This window comes from Sinohyriopsis cumingii, chromosome 15 (genome assembly GCF_028554795.1).
Source record: "Sinohyriopsis cumingii isolate HCF-2022 chromosome 15, ASM2855479v2, whole genome shotgun sequence".
Lineage (NCBI taxonomy): Eukaryota > Metazoa > Mollusca > Bivalvia > Unionida > Unionidae > Sinohyriopsis > Sinohyriopsis cumingii.
In genome coordinates, this window is record NC_142975.1 from 45,368,009 (window position 1) to 45,381,892 (window position 13,884).

Here is a 13,884-nt window from a genome sequence, read left to right on the forward strand (position 1 = left end):
AACAATGCCTGTTTCCTGCACATTGGGAATCAACTAATCTAATTTTCCGCATAAATACACGTCAGAAGTGCTTGACAAATATTTTCATTGCGAGTAAATTGTTTAATTTCTGCTTGGCTTTTAGCAACTTGGTCCAGGTATTAAACGTTCTTTGCGAGTGAATCATTATTGTTTAATTTCTGCTTAGCCTTTAGCGACTTGGTCCAGGTAGTAAAAATCCAATCCTCCCTCGAATCTCTTCCTGATCAATTCCGTGTAGTATGCATCTGTGGTAAAACCAATTTCTGTCAAAAATCCTACTGAAATTTGGGACCAGATGCTCCACGACTGCATTCCGTAAGTGGAGGAGATGGGATCATTTCTCGTTTATAATATATTCTCATAAAATCTTTCTATTATGCATCACCATTATTCTCGCTTCCAGACTCAAATACCACATGCGCGCTTTAAACAGAGTGCATTCATTATCACTAGCCATAACTAGTGATTCTTTGATAAACCCTTTATATACCCACTTGACGCATTGATCGTTAATGTGTCGAGAATTCTCTCTGTTAGTAAGTTCAATATGCTATCATTCCAGATCAAGGGTACTCCAATCGCTGCATTAACAGGATTTTCGTGTATCCATGCGCTAGTGTCGTTAGAAAAGAATCGAGGTTTTGTATTCATCTTCGACTTGTAGCAGGCGTGGTTATTTTGGTGGAATATTTTAATTCTCTCTACCGTGATCATTACTAATTTAATAAGCGTCGTTAGTACATCTTCAAGGATGTAGGATATCTAGAGAATGTGTGTGTGCGTGTGTGTGTGTGTGTGTGTGTGTGTGTGTGTGTGTGCGATTTGGATTGTTAACGTAACTTTAACAATTTTTCAGTCATATCGTTACCATGTCTGCAGTGTGGCAGTTTATAGTGATGTCTAGCACTGGGGCATCATGCTGCAGACATGTTGCATGATGTCCCACCCAGTCACATTATCCTAACACTAACCTCTTAATGCTGAGCGCCAAGCGAGGTAGCTGTTAGTACCATTTTTGTAAGTCTTTGGTATAACTCGGCCAGGGATCAAACCTACGACCTCCCACATCCGAGGCGGACGCTCTAACCACTAGGCCACCGGAGCTGTCGGATATTTAGAGGAGCGGAACAGATTCATCTTATGTTCCTATCACTGTCTCAACTTTGTTCACCTCTTCCACGGTCCCCATTGTTTTTGCGGCAATGTCTTTTGTTGGTTTTATCAGCAAAATAAGTGTTTATTTGAAGCCTTTTTTTTTAGATCTTCCCGTGCAGTCTCTCTCGATGATACCATCTCTTTGACAATTTTGCGGTAGGTTATAACCTTACGCATCAGTTCCTGGTGTCCCCGATCGACACTACTGCGTTAACAGTCCGTGCTCCACTATCTCATCACTACAGATTTTGGCATTTTATAATTATATTCGTTGCTATTAATTGTTTGTCTCCATACAAGTTCAATATATTCCAGGAGTTCTGGTCAAATCAATAGAAAGGAACTTTTAAGACACCAGTGCTACCTCCGCAAACATATTCCGAAACTGATCCCACAAGTGTTCGGCGGCATACTGGCTCCAATGAATGTTTGCATGACCATGCGCATCAATGCCACGAAACACCAACAACACTATCCAGTTGTTTCGAATCTCTTTAGCACGTGTGCGTATCGTTGACTGGCATAGATGATGTCTGTGTTTTCTGGTTGGCCTCGATAAACCGTATTCTTCAAGAATTGCTTCCTTGTACATAGCAAGGTTATTTTCACTTGAATCGAGATCGTCAGTGGTAGGAGTTTTGTCTACCATGGAAAAGTAATAAACAGAGGAAATTTTGTTGATTGGTTACGACGAAAGAATTTCCGTACAGTCTTTGAGGACATCATAGCATGGTCGATCAGGACGGCTAAATTCTGTACAATGGATCCCCGTTAGCCACCTCAAACACAAATTCAATAATAGTTGAGTTTTCCGTATCAAGTGAGACCAAAGATTAACATGCGAACCGATTTCGAAACATGTCACCATGCTTGAGTGGTTTGGGCTTTGCCTACACGGAGAAGTCAATAACGGTAAAACAGATTTTCAAATCCGATCTTTTCCATTTTGTGATGCCATATTGAATATCACGCAATCGTTGTAATTCTGACAAGTTAAAAGTGTCAAGAAAAGAGGAAGTCAGCTGAGGCAGTAATTTCCCTTTAGGGTGGCTTGGTATTTATTTGTCTGTTTTCTTTCTTCATTTAACTGAACTTCTAGACGGACTTTGAATTTATTTACCTCTTTTGCGTTGAATGGTAGCATAACAAACAATAGTTTGGTTGACGAGACCTTGTTCTAAACTTGTTCCGAAATTATTAGTAAACCAGTCTTAACTAGGTCTTGTTTCCAGTCAAAAAGGTAAACTTATGTTATATAGTCATATTGTAATCAATGTTCTTGATATAGGAGTCGGGGGTGGGGATAAGAAGGGGCGGAGTCTTAATTTCTGAGCTTACAATTGTGCTGGCTCAAGAACAAATTTGAAGCAGACTTTTTCAGTCGTTGATGGTCATTTGAAAAAAGTGTCCGTATACTTCTGTTACGTTGTTAATTCTAATACCAACCAAATCCTGTCACTTGTGTTATATTTTGAGGGGGATGGGATCCTACATGGGACGAATCTCTAAACGGTTGCGGTGTTCCATCACTGTTGAAAAACTGGTTCTTCAGCCACAAAAGAAAACTAAGATATTTACGTCCCTTTTTTAAAATAATTAAGAATAAATACAATGTTACTTACTCAAGATATCAAAAATTCAAAATGGGATTTGAACCCTCTTCTGGGCACTCAAAGCTAGGATTAGCTAAGATAATTTTCGTCGAGGGGAATATGGAGTACAATCATATCCTTGTGGAGGTCAATCATTGTGGTTAGGATTAATAAATCCTGTACAGAGAATGCATATTCCATTAACATTATAGACTTCGCAAATCCCTTTACAGTATTGGAAACCTACGAGAAGATTCGACGAAATTCATTGGATAATTTGGAGAAGTTAAACTATTTTGGCTTTATTTTATCAAGTCCATATGAAGCTAAACGATCACATGAACAATATGTCATAATTATTGCATTTTGTATACGGTTTGTCAGCACGTCAACACAAACGAAACTATATCGTGCTGATTACCCATTTAAATTATAAATATGCAGAGGTAAACCTTGCATAATATCAGCTTTATGGAAGATATACCGTCTTCAATAAATCTAAATGTGTAGTAACGCACGAACAATAATTGAAAGCTAAAATTTCCTTGATAGGTACAGCAGTTAAAAAAGTTTACGAAGACGTTAATTTCTTAATAACATATAGGCTTAAGATTAGTTGTATAAACCACATTCTCTTTGGAAGATAATGGAAAAGCTTTGTAATTCAGTTCACATACAAATAAATCTTTCTTACAAGGGAGCTAGAGTTTAACTTTAAATACATGGTACATGGGTTTCTCTTTTTCCTTCTAATGGAGCGGCAAGCTTTTGTTTGGAACATGTTGTATTTAGTCGGATTGTCTGATGTTTGCTTTAGATTAAAATCTCCAAATATCATTTCGGTTCCAATGTGGTTTCCTTGCATGCATCATCAATCCATATCTAAACACACTGATCCACTGAAGCCTTTTCTTCAAGTTACAAACATATGGAGCTAAGCCCTGAAATAATCAAAAAGGTCTATGGACATGTATAAAGTATTTCAACATGTAAACATTCGACCCCGGTTTAAAATGGGTTCATTTGTCTTCGAAACGTTTTTGGTCTTTCATATTCTCGGATCGCCTTAGACCACTAGAACAATTTCTGGCAAAATTTGTCGAGCACAATTATCGTGATACAACGCTAAAAATGGGAGGCTTATTTCGAGGCCTGTATCTAGTTAACATATTATGTGAACAATTAGGACTATCAAAATCTATATAGTCCTAAAATGTACTTTTAAATGTATATTTCTTTGGACGCCTGTTTTAAAAGTTGAAGTCCGCGGTATGCTTTCCTCAGGTAGACGAAGCATTGACGAAGTATGTTGAGAATCTGAGAAATATGACTGTCTGTTTAGGTTGTTTACATATATCCTGTATAGATATGTCTGATGGTATAAGTACTTTGGACTACGATACCCTCTGTTCTACATGTATTCATCGTTAGCCTTTTCAGTGCATCAGTAACTAGTCTTAGACTCTAACCCCAAAAATAAGATGCGCCCAATTTCGTAGAGCGGAATTGTTGAAATGCATTTGACCTTATCGGTCGGATATGTATCGGTCGGACTGGAGAAAGGACGGATTATATCAACACTTTGGATTATGCGAACCTCTGCATAAAGTATTGTTTTTAAAAAATAAAAACCTTTTTTTGTGTTACGGCTCAGCGCAAACAGTGGGGAAAGCTTAGAACAAAACTCGTTTATCAGGTTCTGAGAAATGTTGGCTGAATAAATAATAATCAGATACATGTATGGAGACATGGACGTCCACGGCAATTTTATTCCGAGATCTGCTCAAAAATACAATTTATTTGAATTATTGAGGACTCATTTAAAGACATCCTGGGTTATATCATTGTGATACAACAACACTATTGGTACATAGGCACACTCAAGACTATTGTTACATCAGTGCATTCAAAATTGGAATTTATACGGAACCCCACTAGAGCTGATAAGGAAAATTCTTTGCTTTTGGACTTGTGACATATTTTTTATCACAGATCCAAAAGTATAGAACATTACAAATTGTTGCGACTCGATGGACTTAAACTAAGTAACAGAAACAAGCGAAAACAATATGTTTCTAATCTTTAACAAATAGCTTATTTTCCTAGAAAACAAAGTTAAAATTTAAAAGAAACTTTCACTATTGAGAATTAAATCCTAAAAAAATAAATAATAGTCTATCATGTGTCCAAGCGTGAGAAGTTCCTTTCTAATTCCAGTGATATTCAAAATAAGTTCAGATATTGCATGTGTTGATGTGCTTATAGTCCCGAACGTGCTAGTGTGCCAGTAGCCTGGAATGTGGTGATGTGTTATTAGTCTTTTCATGTATCAATAATATAATCCAAACGGTTCTTCTCTGAATTAACTATAGCACCAAATAAATGGTTTAGTCTAAGAATATTACTGAGCACTTTGTAATTCCAGTGAATAATAATTTGAATAAATAATTCCACACAAATTAAAAACTGAACACAACAATAAGTTTGATTTCTGCTTCATATGGTAAGGAAGGTATGAGTAATTCTTAGGCAAGCAAGATTATATACCCCTCTACTTGACCTAGGTCGCAATTAGCAATTTCTGAAAATACTTTAGCAACTTAATAGGAAATTTCCATTCTGGTCGATTTTAAGGTCAGAATCAAGATTATCTTTAACTCAAATTGAAGTAAACATGTTTACTAATAAAAATTAATCGTAATATTTAATTCACAATGAAACAGAAATATTAGCTGTGTATTATGTTATTGAATGTGCTGACGTTCCAATAGTCTCGAATTTGCTAATGTACCAACTATCTTGATTTATCAAAATGATATAATCCAAAGTGTCCTTGTATGATTTCACAATAATTCAAATATATTAGCTTAGTTCTAAATCAATTAACCCTTTTCATTTCCTGTGAATAATTGAAATAAATAAATTTAATTATCTGAAATCAACACAGCTAAAATTGACTCCACTAAGACTGATGTTAAGATATGGAATAAATAATTAGGTTTACTCCAAACTAATATTAGACTTTCATCTAACTTAGGACACAACAAAATGTCCAGGACATTGGTTATCTACTAAGAAATGTTCCATTAAATTCGTAAATAACGTGCCTCTAGAGCTTTCTTAATTTAAAAAATAGACCTTGAACTCAAAATCTGCAAACATGCTTACCTACGGGTAACAATGATCTTAAAATATAAATCTGAAATCAAAAACAAATATTACATATGTATAAGCTTGCTTACAAATAACAAGACATTAGTCGGGTAGACCCCAAGCTAAATTACTGACCAAGGTCAGCCGCACAATATAGATACACAAAGCATATGATCACAGAGAAAATCCAACATACAATACAAATTATATATACATAACACTTGCAGTAAAATGACTTCATTATATATATGTTATTTTATGGATTTTTGAAGAAAGCAACGCTGAAAAATTTAGCATTTTTAAAGGCGGGAAGCAATCGAATAATAGAACAATTTGCCAAAGGTTGCACAACATTTATTTAGTCTGAATTTTGGGGGGAATAAAAACAAACTTTTTGATACTAGTTGAATGTGAATATGGCACCTGAGGATGGTTTGTTTTTCTCAATTCTTGACGTCACCATTATAATCTTCTCATGCACTGGCTATCCAACTGGAATGATTTTTGTTCCGTACTAATCACTATTATGGAAATTTCTGCCCATTTATTTAAAGGAGTTCGATTGGACCATTCATGATGACACATAGAGCTATGACCTTACATACATTAGGGAACAGATACATTCTTCTTGTCAATTTAAAGGAGTTGGATTGAACTATTCAAGATGACTCATAGGGCTATGACCTTGCATACATTAGGGATCAAATAAATTCTTGTTAATTTTGAGGAGTGTACAAATTACATACTTGTTGACGGCATCAAATTCTAAGATGCTCAATTGCTGGCAATTTAAATGTCCTCTCAAAATTGGAAATCAACATACAAATGAATTTTGGCCGCTCTTTTTGAATCGAAGGAGTGAAGAGTACAGTGCTATTAATAAAGCAACTACTATCTAGGCAGTTTTGTATTCCTGCAAAGGACCATGGATCTCAAAATTTCGTTTATTTCACCTCAGATGCATGTAAGTAATACACTTTCTCCTGTTCATTTTTTTTTTCGTTTTATGCTATCCGTTTTTATCATTTGTTTTTTGTGGGGACGGAAGTTAAAAACTTCCTACAGAAATGGCAGAGATTTTGGCCAAACACTGTGACATATTTGTTTGTTATTTAAATAATTTAATAATTGCAAAATAATATAAAGCGACTTCCCCCACCCAAAACAAAAATAATATAAAATAATGTGTTATGTATATACATGCATTCCAAACAAGCTCAGATACCTTAAAAAGCCTGAGTATGACAAATATATGTTTGTACCTTATAAGTGTCACCAAATGGCACTCGACTTAGACCGCTGTATTGTATGATACATCCTCATGCTAGCAATGCACCTCTGCATCAAGGAAGATATGTATATAATTAAAGGGGTCTACATGCTTAGTAATGTACGTGCAAAAATAAAGAAACAGGAATAGAAAGGAAGTAGTTTATTAAATAAATGGAGATGAGAACACAATTATTTACAAAGTTTGACACAAGTATTCGTACAAAATGTACAATGGTATGTTGATTATAAATGTTTCAACTGCCAATTTACCCTTTGGTCGGAAATACATAGTTGTGTACACCATTACTGCTAGCCTTTGCTACTTATATCAATTAATTGCTACTGATATCAATTAAAAGCCAATCCTGATGGCAAAATATCATCTTCAAAATGTAAGTTACAGGTATTATGAATTGTAAAACAAAAGATAAAATGTGATTTTTTGCAGTACCGTCATCTAGATGGAGTCTTTTTCAGTTAGAGAACTAGAACCGACAGTCACGCCGACTGCTTTTACGTTTTGCATCATGTCTGCATCATGTCGTGTGTGTAAAATACTCCATCGCTATCAAATTCTGATTTGATTTTATCATAATTGTAACTAAAGCATGGCATCATATTGAGCGCAGTCTAAAGTTATCTCAAACTAATTTTTGTATTCTTTTATGAAATATGCTCTCTAAATTTTCTGCAACTTTAAAAGATGTATTTCGAAATTCTCCTACCAGTCATCATAGACATGTGAATTATGTGAGAGGTTAATTCATAACCCATGCTCATCACAGCTATAGCAATAGTTATGACCGGTCAACATTTTTAATCAGTGAAATATCTCCAACAAGTTATATTTACTTTACCAAGACAACGGTCATACATATGTTTCCAACTCGAACGTGTGGTACTGTAAACACAATTGTGCTAGTTTAATTAAAATTATGATTAATTTAGTTTAAATTTGTTTCATGACCTACAACTTGTCTGCTTTTGTCAAGACCCAAAGATGATAAAACTCTTCACGACTAATATGGATAACTTGCGATCTATTTCGACAGAGAACTGTTTATTTCCACACTAAGTATGTGGACTAAATGCCTGGCATAGATGGACTGTGGGGATAAAAATAAAATTAAAAGTGATTGAAATAAAAAAAGTGCGCTGTTAATTATATGCTTTGTTGGATCCTATGAAAATAACAAAAAAAAATCTATAATGAAGCAAGTAATTCTTGAATATGGACACATTATTAAAATTACATGGTTGATTTCTTTTACCTTAATTGAACTATATTAAAAACTACAACTGATGCGGACTCTATCTTTGTTTAATTAAATTATTCGGGGAACTTATCTTCTCATTAAATACAGGTCGTCATATTGCAATGATGATAGTATATTAAGGAAATGGAAATACGTCATGCTTGTCATTTCATTTTGTCAGAACTCTATTCAAGTTACGTGGACCAAGAGAAAAATCAACGATAGTAATTACAACATGGTGTAAAGAAGTCATTGAGACCTAAGTGACGGAAGATGACAAAAAGAAACACGTACAAGCGGTATACTAAAATCATTTAAATATAATAAACACATCTGGTAAAGTGGCGATAACATAGGATTTTAAACAAATATCTATTTTGATAAATATTTACATACAAACTTTTAAGAATATATTCAAGCAATTAGAAATGCTATCTACAAAAACATATGTACAAATGTGAAAATAACAAGTACAAGTGTTTGTATACAGTTACATTTAAACTGCAAAGTGTATTATGAAATAATCGTCAAAATAAATGAGATAGTTTCAAAAACATTTTGTGATTATGTCTTACAAAAAAGTACAGAATAAGAAATTATGTTAACGGTTAGATAAGTCACTAGTATTCTTAAACGCACAAGTAGAACTTGAGCATAGTCACTGTCGGATTCCGTGGCCGTGATGAGAGTTTAAAGCGGGCCATTACTTGCTGTTTTGTTTTGTACTTTGTGCGTAAATATATTTTTGTTTATTAGGTCTACGTATGTGTTGACTATCTACCTACACTTCAACATAAAAAGATCATATCCATGTACTGTTGTTAATCATCTTGTACAGGAACATATGGCCCTTGAAACATCCCCACATTCGCTTTTGTAAGCTCTCAAAGATTAACAGCTGTAGTCGAGTCGTTTAGGAAAATGGAATTTTACATAGAAGCAAACAAGAACTTCCTCGTATGAAATATAATGAATGTATTCAGTCATTTAAAATTAGTGATGTGTAAACTAGAGCAACAGGTACTATACACTGCTCTGAAGAACTTCTGTTATCCATCAGTGTGATTCACATGTGTGGTTTGGAAGAGATGTACTTTTCACTAGAGTAGTACTAGTTGCAATGATATCTTTTGAATCGATTACACCCAATCAATCAATCTACCATTAGCACAGTCAGCGTAGTTTTGCGCCCATAGATATCCACAACACTGTGTACGGTTTTTGCGGACCAAGCTATTACTACTATATCAATGAAATATCCGGGATATAATTTGCGGTTGCATATATTTACATAAAATACGGGTAGTCGTTATGATTCATCGATTTCTAGGTCAATAAAAGATATTTTCCAGCATCTGCGACAAGTTGAAAAAAACTAGTTGAAACATACTAAATTTAAAGGTTTAATTTCCTGTTGAAACAGCCATGTAGAGTTTTGCAAACACAACGGTGTTTCTGCTGTATTTGTTTGTCTTGTCTATGTTTTGTTTTTGCCTTTGAAAAAGACTCGAAAGCGCGCAGGCTAGTTAGATACTAGTTAGATACAGATCAATATGGTGCATCCAGGAATACTGACGCGCGGACGTCAAGAAAACTTGTAAATAATTCCTAACGGATATGTGGTAAAGAAATATGAATTGCGAGTCCGTATCAAAAGTCAGATCAACCCAGTTTGATTAAATAATGATCGAGTCTGTATCAAAAGTCAGATCAACCCTGTTTGATTAAATAATGATATGGTAAGCATTAGGCTACATATTCGAAAAAAAGGATATAATTTTATTTAGCAAAACAATTCCAGGTCACATGCGGAGAGCGTAATAAATACTGATGTAATTAAAAGTTACTGAGAACAAGTACTCGCATTTGTTTCCACGTAATTAATTTTTGAAGACGTTCGGAGAATATATTTTGTTCAAAAATTACTTCATATTTAATCAAATGTATAGAATTAACATCGATCTCACATATGAAATAAGTATTTAAAGTATCAAAGAAATAATAGGGGATCCTGCAACATATTAAAGAAATATATTTAAACTGGTAAAGCTTTAAACGAAGATCCATCAAAACACTGACATTAGAAGTAATCACAAGTAATACAATATGTAATATTAGTCGATAGTAGAAAGAGACGTGTGTGATAAAATGCACAAAAATGACTGATTATCACATTTATCTGAGATCGTTTAGCTCTGACAAGCTCCACGTAAGTTCATTTGCTTGCGATCAACCGGAAGTCGGGTTACTATAGTGTTCCGATTTTAAATAACACTATAGTGAAAATCAGGTCCAATTAGGGCGCTACTGAGTTCCTATTACAAATAACAAATCAGGCTCAATCAGTGCGCTACGGTGTTCCGATCACAAATAACAAACCAGGCCCAATCTAGGCGCTGCGGTGTTCCGATACTAAATAACAAATCAGGCCCAATCAGGACGCTACGGTGTTTCACAGCTAAAAGAAGACTTTAACTGAAATCAAACCCATCTGAGATGCTACAGTGTTCCTATGATAAAAGAACAAAGGCTCGATAGACGTGCTGCAGTGGTTGAAAGTTCAAAAGATACTTGAATTAAAATTAAGCCCGATTCGAATATTACGGTGTTACAAATCAAGCCCAGAGTTCAGAGGCGTAGCTGGGGGGGGGGGGGGGGGCAAGGGGGTACATATGTCCCCGGGCGCCAAGGTACAGGGGCGCCAAAATGAGGCTTACAACGTTACATTATAATAAGTAAACAAGGGTAATATTCAAAAATGTGATTAAACGGGGAGGGGGCTGGGGCGCCAATTTTATAGTTCGTCCCCAGGCGCAAAATATCATAGCTACGCCTCTGCCAGAGTTTGAGGAATAGTTTTCTGATAATCTGGCCCAAAAGTGGCGCTAGAGTATTCCAAAGCCAACATAAAACTTTAGTGGAAATCAAGCTCAATTGCGGTACTACATCGTACCAAAGCCAGCAGAATACGTTAGTGGAAATCAGGCCTAACTGGAATGCTATAATGTTCCAAAGCTGAAAGAATAATTTAGTGAAAATCAAATTCAATTGGGTGCGACAGCATTCCAAAGCCGGCAGAATACCTACCTAGAAATCAGGCCCAATTTGTATAATATAGTGTTCCAGAGCCAATAGAATATATAGAGAAAATATCGAGTTTAAAAGGGGTGATACAGCGTTCAAACGACAAATGAACACATTGGTGAAAATTAGGCATAATTCGTGTGCTATAGGTCCAAAGCCATTATAATACATTAGTGAAAAACAGTTCTCCCTGACGTACTATTGGTCAAAAGATTGTAGAATAATAAGGCTGAGATAAGGTGGATGAATGAGAAATAAGTTATTGGATGTTGTGTCAGATAAAGTCTTTACAGAAGGTTGGTTAAAATAAGCTAAGATAAACTTAGTCTGTTAGGGATCTTTACAGTAATGATTAGGAATTAATAAAAGAACACCATTCAGTAATTTACTGGCTTTAAATGAAATGTTAAACTAAACTTAGGTTGCCGGATTATTCACTGGTAGATGGATGGCGGCTCTGACAAACGGATACTTGTCGCAGGCAGCACCGTAAAAAGGTGTTTCTTAGTGGAAATATGTATGGATAACATGCACTTCAGCCAAGTACTCTGTATGAAGCGGGCACAATTAGATCATAAACTTGATAAGATAATCCAACAATAATTTTGACAAATGACACAAATACGCAATTTCTCTAGGGAGGTTTGCGAAAGAAGCATTTACTGCTTGACAACTATCTATTCTTGGATAAGTACAAACTTAAACATAGTTATGTACATTTGACATCTGATCAAGGTTTCAGTCTAATTGCAAATTCAACAGCTAGATGAAACGATTATTATCAGGTAAGAATACACAATGTTTACATTTTTCACAAGGTGACAATCTGTAACCTCTAGCAATCCAATCTTTTACTCTTACACCGACATCGTTACAGGTACAACTAATAACGGGAATGTGATATATGCGTGTTTAGGAAGAGTGTTAGCCGCTGATGTTTTCCCTTTGTTTGCTCATAGAAATATCAGTACATACAACGCTATTTGTCGCAAAATACAAATTCAGAATTAGTTGATGGAAGTATTGGTAGAAAATAAGCACAAAAACGTTAGATTTTATAAGAAATTTGTGATAAAAACACCAAATGAAAATAAACTAAAGTACGTGTACAACATTAACGTCAACTATAGCAGATGGTACAGGATGACATAAATAGTAAACAACAATGACTTTTGGTTTTTTCTATAGAATATTCCAACAGTTCTGTTCTGAAACTCAAATAAATATCGGATATACTGATGGATTGAAACTAATTACTTAAATAATGATTAAAGATTCAAACACTGAAGTGAGGTATACACTTCTGTATTTTTGTCATTTAACTTAGTTCAACTCTTTTAGCGTTGGATCCGGACTGATTACCAAATACAACGATATGACTAAAATAATGAACTTGAATTTATGAAATACTTAACATTAACACAATTATATATAAACCACACCCGTTTGATAATCAATGGTAAAACACAAATATATATAAACCACACCCGTTTGATGCTCAACGGTATACATATAACATCACCATACATAGCACTGTGATTCATTGCAATGTTTCCCTAACATCTTTGTCCATGTAAATCAGGTTTAAGTATTGTTACGTCATCGTACTTCTGAGAAGGCATTGACGCATAAAACCGTATCATCCCAGTCACAGAAGCATGTTCTCGATAGCATATCGTATGTAATGTGCCTGTGTAATAATCTATTTAACATAGCCAATATACTGTTTGAAATGTGAGACTAAACATTTGCTATTAAATCACGCTGTTTATCTCATTGGCGAAACTCATATCCTGCACTGCCGATCAACAGAAAGAAAACACGCAGGCCACCGGTATTACAACTGCTATCTCTAATTTGGCTCGTGCTGATAAAATGTACACAGGATAAGCAAGGTAGAAACGTGCTGGTTCTCATGACCTGATTTACGCTACCAAACCTTGCACTTGTGATCTGGATTCATAAAGCTTTGTGGCGCACAGCCAAAGACTTTCGAAAACTCCCTCGAGTTTTGAAGAGTTCCAATAACTCTGCAATGAAAATAAGACTAATGACACCGCAAAATTATAATTTATGTTATGTTAGCCCAAAGATGCATCAACAAGACAAGACTCACTCAGAGAAAAGAGCAAGTTACATGATGAAATAGAATGTCTTTAAGTTCAAGTCGTGTTTCCACTTGAGCGATTAGGGTTACAGTAGCTTAAACAGCTTGACCGTATAAAACGTCGCAGTTACATGAACGAACTGCTTAGAAATAGTAGTAGATTCCTCATACATGACATGTTCTGGACATACAGATTTAGACGGATACCTTTCTTGACTGATTAGAAAGTAGATTATTATTATTA

General features: G+C 35.1%; 1 protein-coding gene across 6 annotated transcripts in view; it reads right to left on the reverse strand.

The window, feature by feature from the left end:
• Positions 1–7,338: 7,338 nt before the first annotated feature.
• Positions 7,339–13,884, reverse strand: part of LOC149781725 (neprilysin-like) — a 136,145-nt gene continuing 129,599 nt past the window's right edge. For all 6 annotated transcript variants that reach the window (XM_089935830.1, XM_089935828.1, XM_089935827.1 and 3 more), the window contains one exon: positions 7,339–13,563. In XM_089935830.1, coding sequence (XP_089791956.1) covers positions 13,464–13,563 — 100 coding nt within the window. In that variant the 3' untranslated portion in view covers positions 7,339–13,463. The remainder of the gene's footprint in view (positions 13,564–13,884) is intronic.